The sequence below is a fragment of the Manduca sexta genome, chromosome 10 (genome assembly GCF_014839805.1).
Source record: "Manduca sexta isolate Smith_Timp_Sample1 chromosome 10, JHU_Msex_v1.0, whole genome shotgun sequence".
NCBI classification, from domain to species: domain Eukaryota; kingdom Metazoa; phylum Arthropoda; class Insecta; order Lepidoptera; family Sphingidae; genus Manduca; species Manduca sexta.
The window spans coordinates 8,232,293-8,246,769 of NC_051124.1; the positions used below are offsets into that span (position 1 = coordinate 8,232,293).

General features: G+C 36.7%; 1 protein-coding gene across 5 annotated transcripts in view; it reads left to right on the forward strand.

Annotated features, from left to right (window-relative positions):
• Window positions 1-760: 760 nt before the first annotated feature.
• The window catches only part of LOC115448298 (long-chain-fatty-acid--CoA ligase 5), a 31,867-nt gene continuing 18,150 nt past the window's right edge, over window positions 761-14,477 (forward strand). Inside the window, exons 1-3 of one of the 5 annotated variants that reach the window (XM_037437142.1) lie at window positions 761-775; window positions 6,944-7,231; window positions 9,514-9,668. In XM_037437142.1, coding sequence (XP_037293039.1) covers window positions 7,045-7,231; window positions 9,514-9,668 — 342 coding nt within the window. In that variant the 5' untranslated portion in view covers window positions 761-775; window positions 6,944-7,044. Of the gene's footprint in view, window positions 974-6,845; window positions 7,232-9,513; window positions 9,669-10,606; window positions 10,976-14,477 lie in introns of those variants that run through there. The other 4 variants (XM_030175691.2, XM_030175692.2, XM_037437141.1 and 1 more) reach the window with 4 other exon arrangements.

Consider the following 14,477-nt stretch of genomic DNA (forward strand, 5'->3'; position numbering starts at 1 on the left):
TTACACTGCATAAAAAACTTGACTTATCAATTTTATATATCAGAATTTCCTCAAACTGTTTTCAAATCCAAGCGCAAAATTGTTTTTCCTAAATTTCTAATTATCTCTCCTAAAGTTATATTCATTAATAGCAATCTTCAAGTAACATATGATTTGAATAATTTGTGTGACATTGCTAATATTAGTTCACTCTGTTTAAACAGTGAAATCGGGTATTTGAGGGCAATTAGGCGTTTGTTTATTTATAAACTAGGTCTGCAAGAATCTTTGATCATACGGAACCCTTTAGAATATATCTTACCTTGAATCATCTCACCTTGGGCACCGTTTGAGATGTCATAATTTACAAGATGCTAAATTAATCTAAAGGTTACTATCAAAAATATATGCATAAGCTTTTATTCGGTAACATCAGCGGTTTTCGGAATAAATTATAGATACGAAAATAATTTTTTGATTAAATTTTGTTTCGATATCTACATCTGTGATTAGCTTACAGGAAATCACACATAATTATTCAATTAACCGATAGACATTTCCAATTAAATTTATTTCTCTAGGCGTATTGATTTACATTCTCACGACAAATGTTTGCATGACGATAAACGTACTGTTATTAACGGTCGATAATTAACTAAATCCTAATTAGTCGCCAATCAAAATATTGATAAACACGCGTCGACTCTACATATAGAGTCGAGTCCTTTGAGTAGTTTTGTCTGTGTCGTTAATAGGTGCAGCTAGTGGGTACAGGCGGACCGTTCAAAAGAGAGAGGTGGTTAAGTAGAGAGAATGGGGGAGGCAGTGCACGGTAACATGGGACCGCATTGTCGCAACGGACGGCCGGCGCAACGGCCGCGCGTATTCTTGCGCCCGCGCACGCACGCGTCACCGACCGACTCTCGACAGAGTCGCCGATACACGACATTTTCGAAACGTGATAACAAAAATCTGTGTTTACAGTTTGCATTAGGTATAGTGTTTGCAAGATGTGTACGAGCCGCCGCTCGCGTGTCGCAATCTGCCTCGTGTTCAGTTTTATTATTTTGTGCATTTTTTGAGTCATTGTTGCGATGTTGTAATAAAATTGCACATGTCATTGTTCTCCGGTTCGTAAACATGCTCGTGTTGGTTGGCTGGAGGTTTTTCATTTGCGGTAAATAGACAAAACGTTGGCCTGTTGAAAACACCCTGGTTTTGCTATAACAAAGACAGTTAACTTGGTAACGTAAGCTATGCGGATGTTAAAAACAAGACATGAGTGCATTGAAATTTTTTAAACATATATTTATATTCGAACAAGATTTTTTACTATGCCTATGTATGGATTAAAATGCAATTTGCATTTCCAATGGCTGCAGGCTTTAGATAACTCGACATTACTTGTAAGTAGTAAGTAGCTGACGACCTAAAGGCATCAGAGAAACTCGTTCACAAATATTTTCATCATTAATCTTACCAACTAAAGCTAGGCCTATCATTATGTCATACCTTTATAATCAAGTGTTTTCTTTATTTTACCGGACAATGTGGGATATATTGAGTAGTTGTAATTAATATTGGAGACACATGAATCGATGTTGCCGTACGAGCTCGTAAAACAGAACTAACTCATAACTCATATTTGCCACATTATGTGGGTTCCGAATAACCATTTATTACTCTAAAGGGCTTCGGTAAAGGGGCTATTATTATTTTAATAGCAACCGTGGTACAAAAAGCGATAGGCGATCGTGCTCCAGGCGATCACGACTGGCCCTCCGCTTCGTCTCTATGGTAGAAATTTGATAGCCACTGTATGTTTTTGGGTCACAGCAACACACTAAAGGGAGTCTTTGTCTATTAAACTCACACAAACCTAGTGCATACAGAATAAGTAATCTCTTAAGTACAATGACTCACGAGTTCAAATCGTAAAATGTCGTTCCGCTGAATGCTGCCGTCTCAAAATGCTTGGATATCTATAAAAGGATAAACAAGACTTACATTAATGGTATTTACCCGTATGAACCATGGGCTCGGACTACCAAGAAATACCTTGGCGGATATTTAACTCGTTGTTATTAAGGGGCGGTACTGACCAATTTTAATATGATTATTTCTATTTCTTTGACACTAATTTAACCCAACACTATTTTTTTTACAATTTTATATTTTTTTATATCTAAAAATAACCTTTATTTCTTTCCCCCATACCGAGTTTATTAGCCACGTTAGAGCACATGTTATGAGTAAAACATTTAGATGCGTAATGAGATTGTCTATCGTACGGATGGGGATAAATGGTGGCCGCTCGTAAGGGCGGAGTCGGGAACACCTGCTCTACAACAGGAAAATGTTTGTTCAATATCTTCACGATCTATTTGAGGAAAATGACAGTAATATTTAATAGTTTCATCCATATAGGAAGCGATTTTACCATATTCATGACTGGTTGTACTTTGCTTCAAAGGTTCGTGTAGTAAACTGTGCCTTTATCAGTACTCGTGAGTGCTTGAAAACCACTTAAATACAAGTCTTGTATAAAAGGGGACTGTATGTTTCTCAACATGATTAGACAATAACCTAAAGTTACAATGTTATTTAGAAATGTGTGTTTGTTTAATGCCTAGAGTTTCCTACACGTCACACAAGTTAAAGTCGACGATATTTTTACGAGCAGTTTTAATAATTACAATAGTTTTGCACCGAGTTACAATCTCGTTCATAGACCTTCAACATTGCCAAAGAAACTGCACCGTGCTGAGCGCAATGTCCGCGGTAACGAAGACAAATGATACAATGTTGCCTTGATGCTCTGACACTAGCTCCGAAGGTTACCTCACATAAATCGAAGGGGACCGCGTGTATGGACACGACAAAAAGACCAAATCTCTTTTGAGCTTGGCCCTAATAGCGTGCGCCCTTCACCTTTTATACATCAGAACCATCTGGCGTTTGACTAACCATTCGAAATTCGAATTGCGTGATTTTTTTTTATCTTGATGTGATGGCCAGTCTCGTCAACCTCTAACATTTCAAGTTATTCATTTTCGATTAGACGTTTATGTTTTATGTTTAACTTCATTGAAAATGTTATTTCTATTCTTAAACCGACATATTTTATACATCAAAGACATTAACGACAAACTCGACTGATGCACTTAATATTAACATATCGCGAAATAGATTTACATTTAGACGTTTCTAATAATAGAATACAAAACGTTCACAGAAACAGTAAAGACATCCTGCCTTTCTGTAATTTTCGTATACGTCGTAATAAATATCATTGTTGTTAGCAATACGCAAGTTACAATAATAAGTAGGTTTTCGAGCGCTCGGTGTGTAGACGCGCTGTGAGTCACATAGTGGGCGTATAGTTTTGTATGCGCAGGCGCACCGGCTAGGAAGTGCATTCGTGTACGTACATAGGTACCCGCTTGCGTAACGTCAGGCACGAAAGGTTTATAGCGGTTTTATGTCGAAGATTCGCAGTTAATACCAGTTCGGCTAGTACTTACCTGTGCCAAATTCAACTGACGAACAGATCGGGACCTGTAGGTCGCTTCCTTATAGCTAAATTCAAGGAATATACGTTGGAGTAGGAATAGAATTAGTGCTTTCCTTAAATACATATATTCGGTTATTGATTGACAATTTAAAACTGCGATCAATTGTAATCGGATATAGTGATGTATTCATAGATCAAAAAAAAATAAAGAGTCGTTCACATTTGCCTCAACAGTCATAGGATCGTCAAATATTCGATGACAATTATTGTACCGTTCATTTTGAGTAATTTGAACGTGTTTAATCATGAGAAATATTACCGTTTTGTGACGTTGCACGGCGGGTCAATAAAATACGGTCTATGGAATTAAAATGGCCGTAATAGCTTTTTCATGCAATAAAACGTTGTTTTTATAATTTTATTCCATGATTGAAGATAGCGTTAGACATGGCAACCGCTTCATGTTTTGTATTTTTATGTTAAAAGTTGATATTTTGGGACATGCAATTGTAATAAGTTTTTGTTTAGGAAAGTACCCGCGTAGCGCCGGGCAGAATGGTGATAGTTTAATTTGCATTAAAGCAGTACCGATCGACACATTAACTTACACGAATGATAATAAAAACGTTCGCCAGTACGATCACGCGTGTTCACGCCGATACGTGGACATGTTTGTTTTGATTTTGTGAAATCGGATGATATGTGACCGCACCACAAAATGCATAGCGTTAAGTCGTTTCACAAACGGCGCGTTTGAATAAAAACCTCGTCCGCTTCGTCTATTCGTCATATCACTTTCCATTAACGGTTTACAACTACGTGACTATGAAGTAATTAAAACGGTTCGGGTTTGACCGCGTACCACTTTTTTAACTGTAACTGCTGTTCTCTCGGAGAAAAAATTGGCGGATGGCGAATTGGCGACCTTATCAAAACACGCTGCGTTCAGGGTTCGTTGACCTCACGTTTTGTTGTTGGCCGGTCTAATACTACGTTCGTGGCGAATGCCTAACGTAGATCGATTCACGTTGCAGTTTTGTACCGTACGCTGTGACGTCACATCGCGATCCGCTCACGCTATGATGAATTGATTATTATCTATGACATTTCGGTGGCAGCGTGCAGGGGGTGATGACATTTGAATAGGACTATGGAACACGTTTCCGCGGCTGACGCGTAATTTTATTGTTTCGTGAACCAGATCAAAACTGAACAACCGTTAGGTGTGAATGTGCCGATAGCGGAAATACTCGTCAATTTTATTAGTCCCTATCGGTGCGAGTTGTGGTAGCAGCGCGCGAGCCAGCGTGACCGCCACGCTTCATAGACACGTACTGGCATAATGAGCTTAAACGACACCGCAATAACACGAAAGCTTTTCAATAACTCGCTGCTTACTTTTCTAAGTGAGTTTCGATTATGACTTTTAACAAAATATACATTAGATAGCGAATGAAAGAATAACAAACCTTTTTAGAGCCACAAATATATTTGTGTTAACGTGGTCGTGTTTTGGTGTAGTGTATGCTAACAACTTTCAGCGGTTGAGGTGTGAAATCGACAACATGCACACGAGTAGGTCATGTTTACAAATCACATCATTTCTGTGCCGAACAGTCACCTAGTATTTCCAAAACACCGGCCATATGACGCTAAATGTCGACCTAATAAATAATTCTATCGGTTTCGCAACGACGAAACGTTATAGTTTACGTTTCTATCGATCCTTATGCTTGTATGAAAATGTGTTCGAGCACGCGAGAGTCTATATCGAAATTAATAATCAAGTTGTTTGTTCCTGCACATTGGTTTGTTCGGTGGCGTGGGCGGTCCCAAGTTATTAGGTCAGCGCGGCGTCGCGCATTCGATGGAGAGATTACAAGTTTGCGTTTGTGAGAACTGCTGTTCGAGGATTTGGTGCTTAGTGTTACGCACTTTGTATTCATAAAGTTATGTTCATAGGGCCACTTGCGTCACCGAACTAAGCCCAGTTATGTCCCAAAAGATTGTAGCGTAGGTACCTGCAGTTTGTGTTCCTTGAAAAATAATTTGAAGCAATTTAAAAGAGGAAACTTAGAACTTAGCAATTATACTTGTGATTAGAAATCATTTTCTAAGATAACTGCAAAAGTTTTGCCTCTATATTGTATTGTGATAGTTAATAATTCGTGTATTAATGTTCCAAATTAAGTACGAGTAGAAAGTATTTTATCTATTGGAAATAAATAGGTACTGAAATTGTTGTTCAGTTTATAGTAAGATTAAGTCGACCTTGATAGCTAGACTAATCCGATCGAGAAATTGATAAAACACACGTACATGACTTACTATGTAAAAATTATCGAATGTTGCCAATGGAAAGTGCTGTTTGTTGATAATGAAGGACGGACAGACAAGGGATATCTTTGGATTTATCAATTTAATTAAATAATACGTTCGAGAAATTTGTTACACCTGCGCATTTATATGTTTGAGTCAACGAAGCGCAACTCTTAACAATGCTTTTTGGTTAAATATGTTAACCCAAAAAGTGAAACATTAAGTGAATTATAATTTGTTGAGATTGCAAGGTGTATGTATATTTCATGCGGTGTATACATTTGCATAAAGTTTCCGTACTCTATTATTGAATATAATGAGTCTTAACCACAAAGAGGTTACTTTAATTCTTATTTCTATACTAAGTTGAAAACTTAATATTCGATTTGCATGTGGCAATATAATTAGTATTACAAAAATGTAGATAATATACTTATTAGTAATGATATAACATGCATTTCGTCTTAACTTAATCGATGTATTAACTAGTACCCATTACTTGTCCATTGATAATTACTTGCGCAAACAGGTATATATGCAGTTGAACATGATTGAAGTAGTTTTTTCGCAACGGCTCTTTCTATTTATAGGAACAATTTGCGGTCGTTATTTTAGAGAAGTGTTTGTGACACAACAAATTGAGTGCTTATGTTTGGTCATCGAGCAGATAATGCTAGGTACAGCGTCCAGAGGTCTCGCTCCACTGACGTGGTAAATGTCTGCGATTTAGTTGAGTGGCCGCGTAAATTGTTGCGGTCGCCACTTCCTCGAAAACCTTCAGGCAATTTAAAAGCAATACATTTTTGTACAGACTGACAGGCGTCGCCAGCACCTGCGCGTTAAACACTCATGTTTTCTTCAATAATGTAATATCTTCGTAATCCGTTCAATGACCACGGCCCGAATTTGATAAGAGGCAGAATTCAGACTAGATTGTCTATCGGTTATCAAAATCTTTGTGTTATTGAACGCTGCAAGGCCAAAGCCTTGAGATAATTTTATAAAAACCTTTTGTGTTATGGATTTCGATTAATGTCATGACAAATTTGTACGATACCGAATATCTTTGCGACACACGACTGACGGTTTAAACGCGTCTCGTATGAAATTTAACATTTTAAAATTCAACAGCGATATAGAATGTCTTAGACACCGATGACAATGATTATGCGGTCGCACATACCGATATAATGGTAAATTAATAAACAAAAACTCAGTGAAAAAATAACAAGATGGGTAGTGGAAAGTTCGGTTTTAACGTTAAAAATTACAAAGTGAAAACTGGAACTGATGTCAAGACTGAAATTAGTGTTAAGGAAAAATGTCAGAAGATTCAGAAGAAGCTAAAGACAATGGAAAAAAAGAAGACTGATGTAGACGCACGGGAAAAAACCATCTGGTGGAACCAATGCAACAGCTGTAAGTGATATAATTTATTAGTTCCAAACGAACTACTCCGAGACACATCAAATTAGCATTAACAATTATATGAATAATTAGGTCGGCGCGGTGTTCATTTATTCAATATATAATTAAAGACGCAGTGGAATCTCGTGGTCGTTGTTTTCATTATGAAGTATTGCTTGGGTGCGACGTGAATAATTTCGCACGACTCTGTTAACATTTTTGCACACAATGACAGTTTAAACGAGATTTAATACTGACGTGCCCCATGGGAACCGATATCATCTAATGAAAATAACCGATTATTTGCTTCTATTGTTAAAAGACCGAGAGGCCCTGCAAGGGCCGTCATGCTTGTTACGCCCTTTGAATGCACAATGAGGGGAAATTAGAGCACCAAGGTTCTAACTTTTGAAATCGACAAGTACCTTCAGTTATACAAGAGACAAGGTATCGAGGCCAGCAATGCGACCTTAAACGTTACCTTCAAATTATATGTGAGCCCTTCTAATGATTGAAATGTTGATTACGACATTGACTTTTGCGATTCGTGTAGCCCTGTGCCTAATTTTACTTGGGTTTGCTTCACTTCACATACATTTATCGTGGCTAGTTTTTGGTTAGTCGTTCACAAATATCTTTAGTTCGAAAATTCCCTTTGTGTTTGTAGAGTGAAATTATTTTATAAAAATAATTCTGTGTTGCCGTCCTTTTAATAAAAATTGCCTCCGTACGAATGTTAGATTCTAAGCTACCAGGAGCTCAGTTTGGTGGTAGAGTAGATATGTATTGTTGCTAGCTGCGTAGTGACCGTCATGCAGACGATATAAAAGCCTATCTTATCAACATCGAATTCGTTAACTATTTATGTGATTCATATATAAACAGTGAATTTATTTAGTAAATAATTTTGAGCTTAGATACCTCAAAACAAAGGATCTTGGTAAAGTAAAAAAAATATACACTTAAGTGATAGGCAAGTTCCAGAGGTTGTAGAAATGTTGATTTTTGTCGTGAACCGAGGGAAAAGTGTGTCAGTGGAAAGCGCGAGAGAATCCCGAGAAATCGTATGCGCTAATACGACGTCTGCGCACGCGCACCCCGGTTTCCACTTTCTAAACTGGCTAGATTGCACGCAGTTTATAGTCCAGGAACTACTCCTCGCTTGGCTGCATGAAAGTTGTCTTATTGACATTTCCTTGTGCATAAGATTGTATTATCTTTGTGGTAGCCGTAATTACTGGTTTGTAATTTTTCGCTTTTATTTATTAGTTTTTTTTAACTTCATGAAAGCTAGTCATGCATCGCATAATAGTTTTATAAGTATTATATATTTACCATGCAGCAATCCGGGTATCGGCCTTCCTAAGTTTCGTGGGAAACGTGAATGTGATTCAAGCTTAAGGAATCCGCCATTTTCTGAGTAGTTTAAGATAAAACAAATGAATATATATGAAAAAGACATACTGGTTTACCAATACGGCATACAATACCAATACACACAAGCACGAAACGTTTTTCGATACGTCGAGTTTAATCATAATTAAGTTATCGCAACGTGTTCCCAGAGGTCGATATTTTTTTATCGACGAGGAAATAAAATTTCTCGATGGACTTCAATCTTCATTAGCCACGTTCAGATTGACAATGAAGGTCAACCCAGTCGGGTCATTATCGAAAGTACCTGTCTCAATGATATTTGTCGTAATTTTATAGCGGCAATATTATCGAATCCGTATATGGTGTTGGCGATTTATTAAAACACAGCCAATTGTTGTTACTGATGCACCGCACCATTAATATTATATCCATGTGTCATGTACGGTGAATATAATTAAATTGCGATTTAATCTGTTCATTCTGTTGGTGTAACATATAATTTCGTGATTTCGTATTGTAATTGTGTAGACATTTAAACGCGGCTCGGTACATTTGACGAGATTTACTACGTAGTTAACTAGCTTTTACCGGCCCAGTATGAGCCAACCGATAATCTTGAATAGCTTTAGAATTATCGGACCAGTTTTTATGACATAATTTTTCTCGACAACAAAATTTTCATCGGAGTGTATTTTTACAAGAAATATATAAGTTGAGCTACGTAGTTCTCGGTATGCAAACAAATTAATGCCCTAAATAGGCATATAGCTACATATTTCACAAACGCAATCAAAAACGCTAATCTATTTATGATAATATGGCCCTTCAAAATCTTCCACTTTCGATATGAGTCGTTTCATATTTGTGCCAGGACGTTAAATATAGTTATAATGTAAGTGTTGATTTATTGTCTACAGTAAGCGAGATCGACCAGTACCTATGGATGGTAGGTGGTTCAGCAGGCGCCCTGGCACTGACGGGCGTCGCTGCTGCCTCGGCCTTCTACCTCAGCACGAGACCCAAGCCGGAGAAGCCGCTCGTGACGCTGCACGAGCAGAGCCTTTTGGAGCCGGTGGGTTGATTGTAATTACAGTGTGAAAGTGTGCCTATTCTGCCGCTTTGATTGTTGTGATCATTCACTGGAGAGTTATTAGCAGTAGCTGTTATTGTATGCATAAACTGTAAATTGTTGTATTTTTTGTCTTTAATATGGTTTTACGTGAGAGTAATTAATTTCTTACTTATTGATGGGATTCTTAAATGATGATTGCTGGTAGTTTAACGTGTAAATGAAACATGGTGGTTATGGGAATACATTAGGAGTGTACTACGGTGTATAATAAATACCGTTTACTGCTGGGGGACATGATACGGGTCGTTGCATGAACGAATTTTCTTACTGTTTTGGTTTACAGAACACTTTTGCAAATCTGCAGTATAGTTTTTCAATATTTATATTTATAAATTGTGATCAATGCATATCATATAAAGGAATATTGCATGCATGCATTTAAATGTAAACAGCGAAACAAATATATTTTTTTCATTTCGTATTACGTTTGTAAGCAAAACAAATAGGTATTTGTTTATTATCATGTTACAATAATCATAATTTGTTGCTATACGAACGTATCGTACAGATTATCTATTTTCTACACATGTTTATCAAGAATTAAATCATCTCATTTATTGGGATTAGACAGAAATGCAAACGACTGAATGACTCGTTACGCAAACTTATCGTACAATGCCCGGCATAATATAAAAAGTCAATAAAAACTGCTATTTATGATCGGTGGCATTACAACTGCTACACTTTGTAAATAGCAATTTTCACCTCAATTATTTTGATCCTTATCGACTATTCCAAATTTAAATGATCAATTAAAAAAAATATATGGAAAGTGATACACCAAAGGTAAACACTCGTATCGTGGTCTCAAAGTTCGAATTGTCCCAATCTCAACCGCCAACGATTTCGAGTTGGCAGCGCATCTTCGAGCGGTATTTTTAACTCATTGTACGTCGGGCAGCCCTGCTCGCTGCTCTCCTGTCAGTACCCAAAAGACTGTAGCGAAAGTGACGAGTTACTTGAAATCTTCGCCAAATACCGCCGCAGCGTATAACGATTGCCCGGAACAAGCGAACTCAATTCTAACGTGGACCATCAGTGTTTAGTGAATTGATGAAAAGTTTCATGAACCGTACGGCAATGGTTGCGCAATGTGAAATTGCTTGATTTTTTTTTTTGCAAAATAATACGTGCATTACGTGGTGCGATAACGGTCACATCTAACAATGGCGTGTTGTGATTGCTGCGTCGGGGTCGCTCCGATCCGACCTCCGATAAATCTGACGGACCAGTCCGACTCCATCAGAGTAAGTCACACCGATATGATTTACAAACGAATTACTGTTAACAATACAATAGGGTGATTAACACAAATTGATTGTACGCGATTCGAATCTCAACGGCGAGGAATCATAAAAAAGTCATCAATTTTTTTAAAGCCTTGGTTACATCTTCCACAATGACCCGTGTTGCGAAGCAGTAAATTAATTTTATGGGGGAAATGACGGGACGTGGAAATGTAAGCGAAAGATCAACAAACGAAACGGACAAATTGCATGTATTATTAAATGTAAACTATTGCGTAAAATATAATTGCTTTTAGAGAGGTCGAAACACTGTTGGATGATTGTCACATCCCAACATTTGGCAGAGCTCCGTAACATTTAGATTCGGATCATTTAGAAGTCTCACTCGAATATACATGTGCGACTGATTAGAAATAGAAACAACGTTACATTCTAGAAGTTGTTTTTAATTCATTAAACAGTGTGTTTGTCGTCTCTTACGTCTAGATTTTTCGTTTTACAAATGTCCCTATCATGTTACTGTTCTATATGGTTCAGTGAAACTTGTTTAGTAAAGCTGGAATTAAAATTCTGAAATATAAAATATTTTATCTGATTCTTTAAATTAAAGGATTTATTATAATGATACTAAGTCGCAACGAATTTTCCATAATTTTTATTAAATTATTTTGTTTACCATTTTAGAGTTTTTTTTTTATTGCGTGTGACGTTGCAATGCTGCAATCATAGCATATATAGAAACTGTATCATTCTAAAAATCGATTTCATCAACGTTTAGACAAGATATAATAACTTTACTGTTGTTGCAAAACCAGACCATGTACATAATTATTAAAAATGCAATTCCAAAAATACTATAAACGACTTTACAAAACCCTATGATCAGTAATAAATCATTCTATTCATTTAGGAATTTTCCATAATGCCAATATGGATCGCATTAAGATACTTTTTATGAAGATTACAACGAAATATAGACATTTGAAAGATATTACTAAAGAATCTTTACCTAAGAGCTAATGTGACGTTGTAACAAATAGGTCAGAAACTTTTAAGATATATTATGTTGTAAATCAACGGTAAATGGTGACGAAACGTTGGCGTAAACTTAAACACTAGTGTGGAGACCGAGGCGGTTCTAAAATTAATTAAATATATATATAAATACGATACGAAACTCTCTGCGCTTCTATAAAATGTGATACGTTGGTAAAGGCACCAAGAGTTTTAAAATTTGCAGGGTTTTTATCCCAAAATGAGGAATAAAAATTTATCAAGATTTATTTTTGATGTAAAAACTTGTCAGTAAAGGTTTTATTAATCGTTATGAAGTAAATAAAAAAGTCATTACGGCTGATTCTTCTACTTTTGCCAATAATACAGACACAAAGTCACGGGAAAAGTTAGTTGAATGAACGTATAATATACTGTTAATAATAGGTAATTACGTAACTGGCGATTTTTCAAATATTTTGGCAAACATACCAGACGAGACACGAACTCTACATGTATAGTTAGTCGAAAATACAATTGAAATGTTTTTTTTTTAACCCAACGTTTCGTAAGTCGATATAAATATACGTATTAAAACTAAAAATTACGAATCGGAGATATTTGAGATTTTTTTATTGCTATTGTCGTGGCTTTCGTATTTTTTTGGAAAGTATTTTTGTTTAGTCATGTGATGGTCTTATAATTTAGTTGTTATTCGGCATTAGGGATATTTATTTGATGTGAAAATGTAAACTGAGGCAACAATTATAGAGGAAAAGTGGGACGTACACTTGTTTATGTGATATGGCGACATGGTAAACAGAAAATATTATTATTGTAAGATCATTTGTATTTTCGAACTAGTAACATGTACTTTAAACGTCTCGTGAATCTGGTAACAAAAGAAATCCAATTTTCTTTATACGGCTTTTTCTACGCGCGGGATTCCGATAATTTCACCTTCGAATTCACTCATGAGTACAATATTTTTAAAACTTTCAAATTATGTTAATAATTGGACAGAATTTTGCAAGTTTACTTAATCACATTGATATTTATTATTTAACTTAGAAATAAAATTAAACTGTAATAATTCTAATACATATTATTACTATGATCGGTCGATAGTTAGCTCGATTTTGTCCTATGATCAGATCAAAAGTTGGGAAAACATAATTATAAATTTGTTAGTTGACAATCCACAGCATAGTAATCTAATTACTTCAAAAATTCATTAAAAGACCATTAGTTATAAAACTAGAAGTCATGAACGACCTGATCACATGATCTTACACTGATGACATTAGTATTGTTTGCACAAACATCGGCCATTCGTAATGTCTGTCGATGCACACAATCCCCCGCGGATCGATCACGTGAGTTCACGTAATGGATGCCACGCATTGGCAGTTACATATTAATTAGTATAAAACGATAACCCGGTAAGGTGTTATCCCGTGACATATTTGATCAGCGGCCAATTCTCCACGCACCGATCGTAATTGTCGATGAGTGACACGTGTCACTAATATGTTTAGTCACTAGGGCGTTATTTCACACCGCGGAGGTTACACAATGACTTTTTTTTTCAAAGTTGTGTATAATCATGGATATACCTAAACAAATATCAGCCATGTATTAAGTATATGCTGTCCCTGGGCACGGGCCTCCTCTACTACTAAAAGGGATTAGGCCTTAGTACACCTCACTGGCCTAGTGTGGATTGGTAAACTTTATAGTTCCTCAAAATTCCTATAGAGAACCTCTCATGTATGCAGGTTTCGTCACAATGTTTTCCTTCACCGTTAAAGCAAGCGATAATTCACAAATAATACGCACATCATTTTGAAAAAGCAGAGGCTTTGAAGCTTTTTTTTTTCTTTTTTTGGTTTCGCGGAGAAAGTCCCTTATTACTACCGCCCAGCCTTCGTGGGGGGCGACTGAGCGGTTATGCTGGGGTAACCGTGCTTTGAACCTGCGTCCATCTCGTGTCGGCAGTCCGTTCCACACCCAGCTAAGCTATCGCGGCTGCACTAGTGTACCGGCGCTTCATATCATAGATATAGAAAACGGATTATTTGACCACTCACATAATTACAGTTATAAACATTCCTAATGCCGACTGTTTAGATAACTCTAAGGGTATTTGTACTAATTTACATTTTGTATGAGCTGCAGGCGCCCGATTATAACTCGCGTGTTCTCTGCGCGTCTAATGTAAATTGCAGAAGTCTACAGTTTTCTGCTGCAGTACATTAAAGAACTTATTGTTTGACGTATCAATTATATAACTCACCTGCTATTCTAGCATAGACAACCTACTGCATTCAAATAATAATTCCTGTTGCTTAGTATCTATCTACCGACTGTAGAAAGGGACCAATGAACTGTGCGGGTTATATCTGTCTCGTTCTGTAGATCTGTAGCGTACACGTTCTCTTTATATGCCGTATGATCATTATCTTTCAGTTTTTCTGCCCGTTTCCATCGATATCTGTGTAGGAAAATT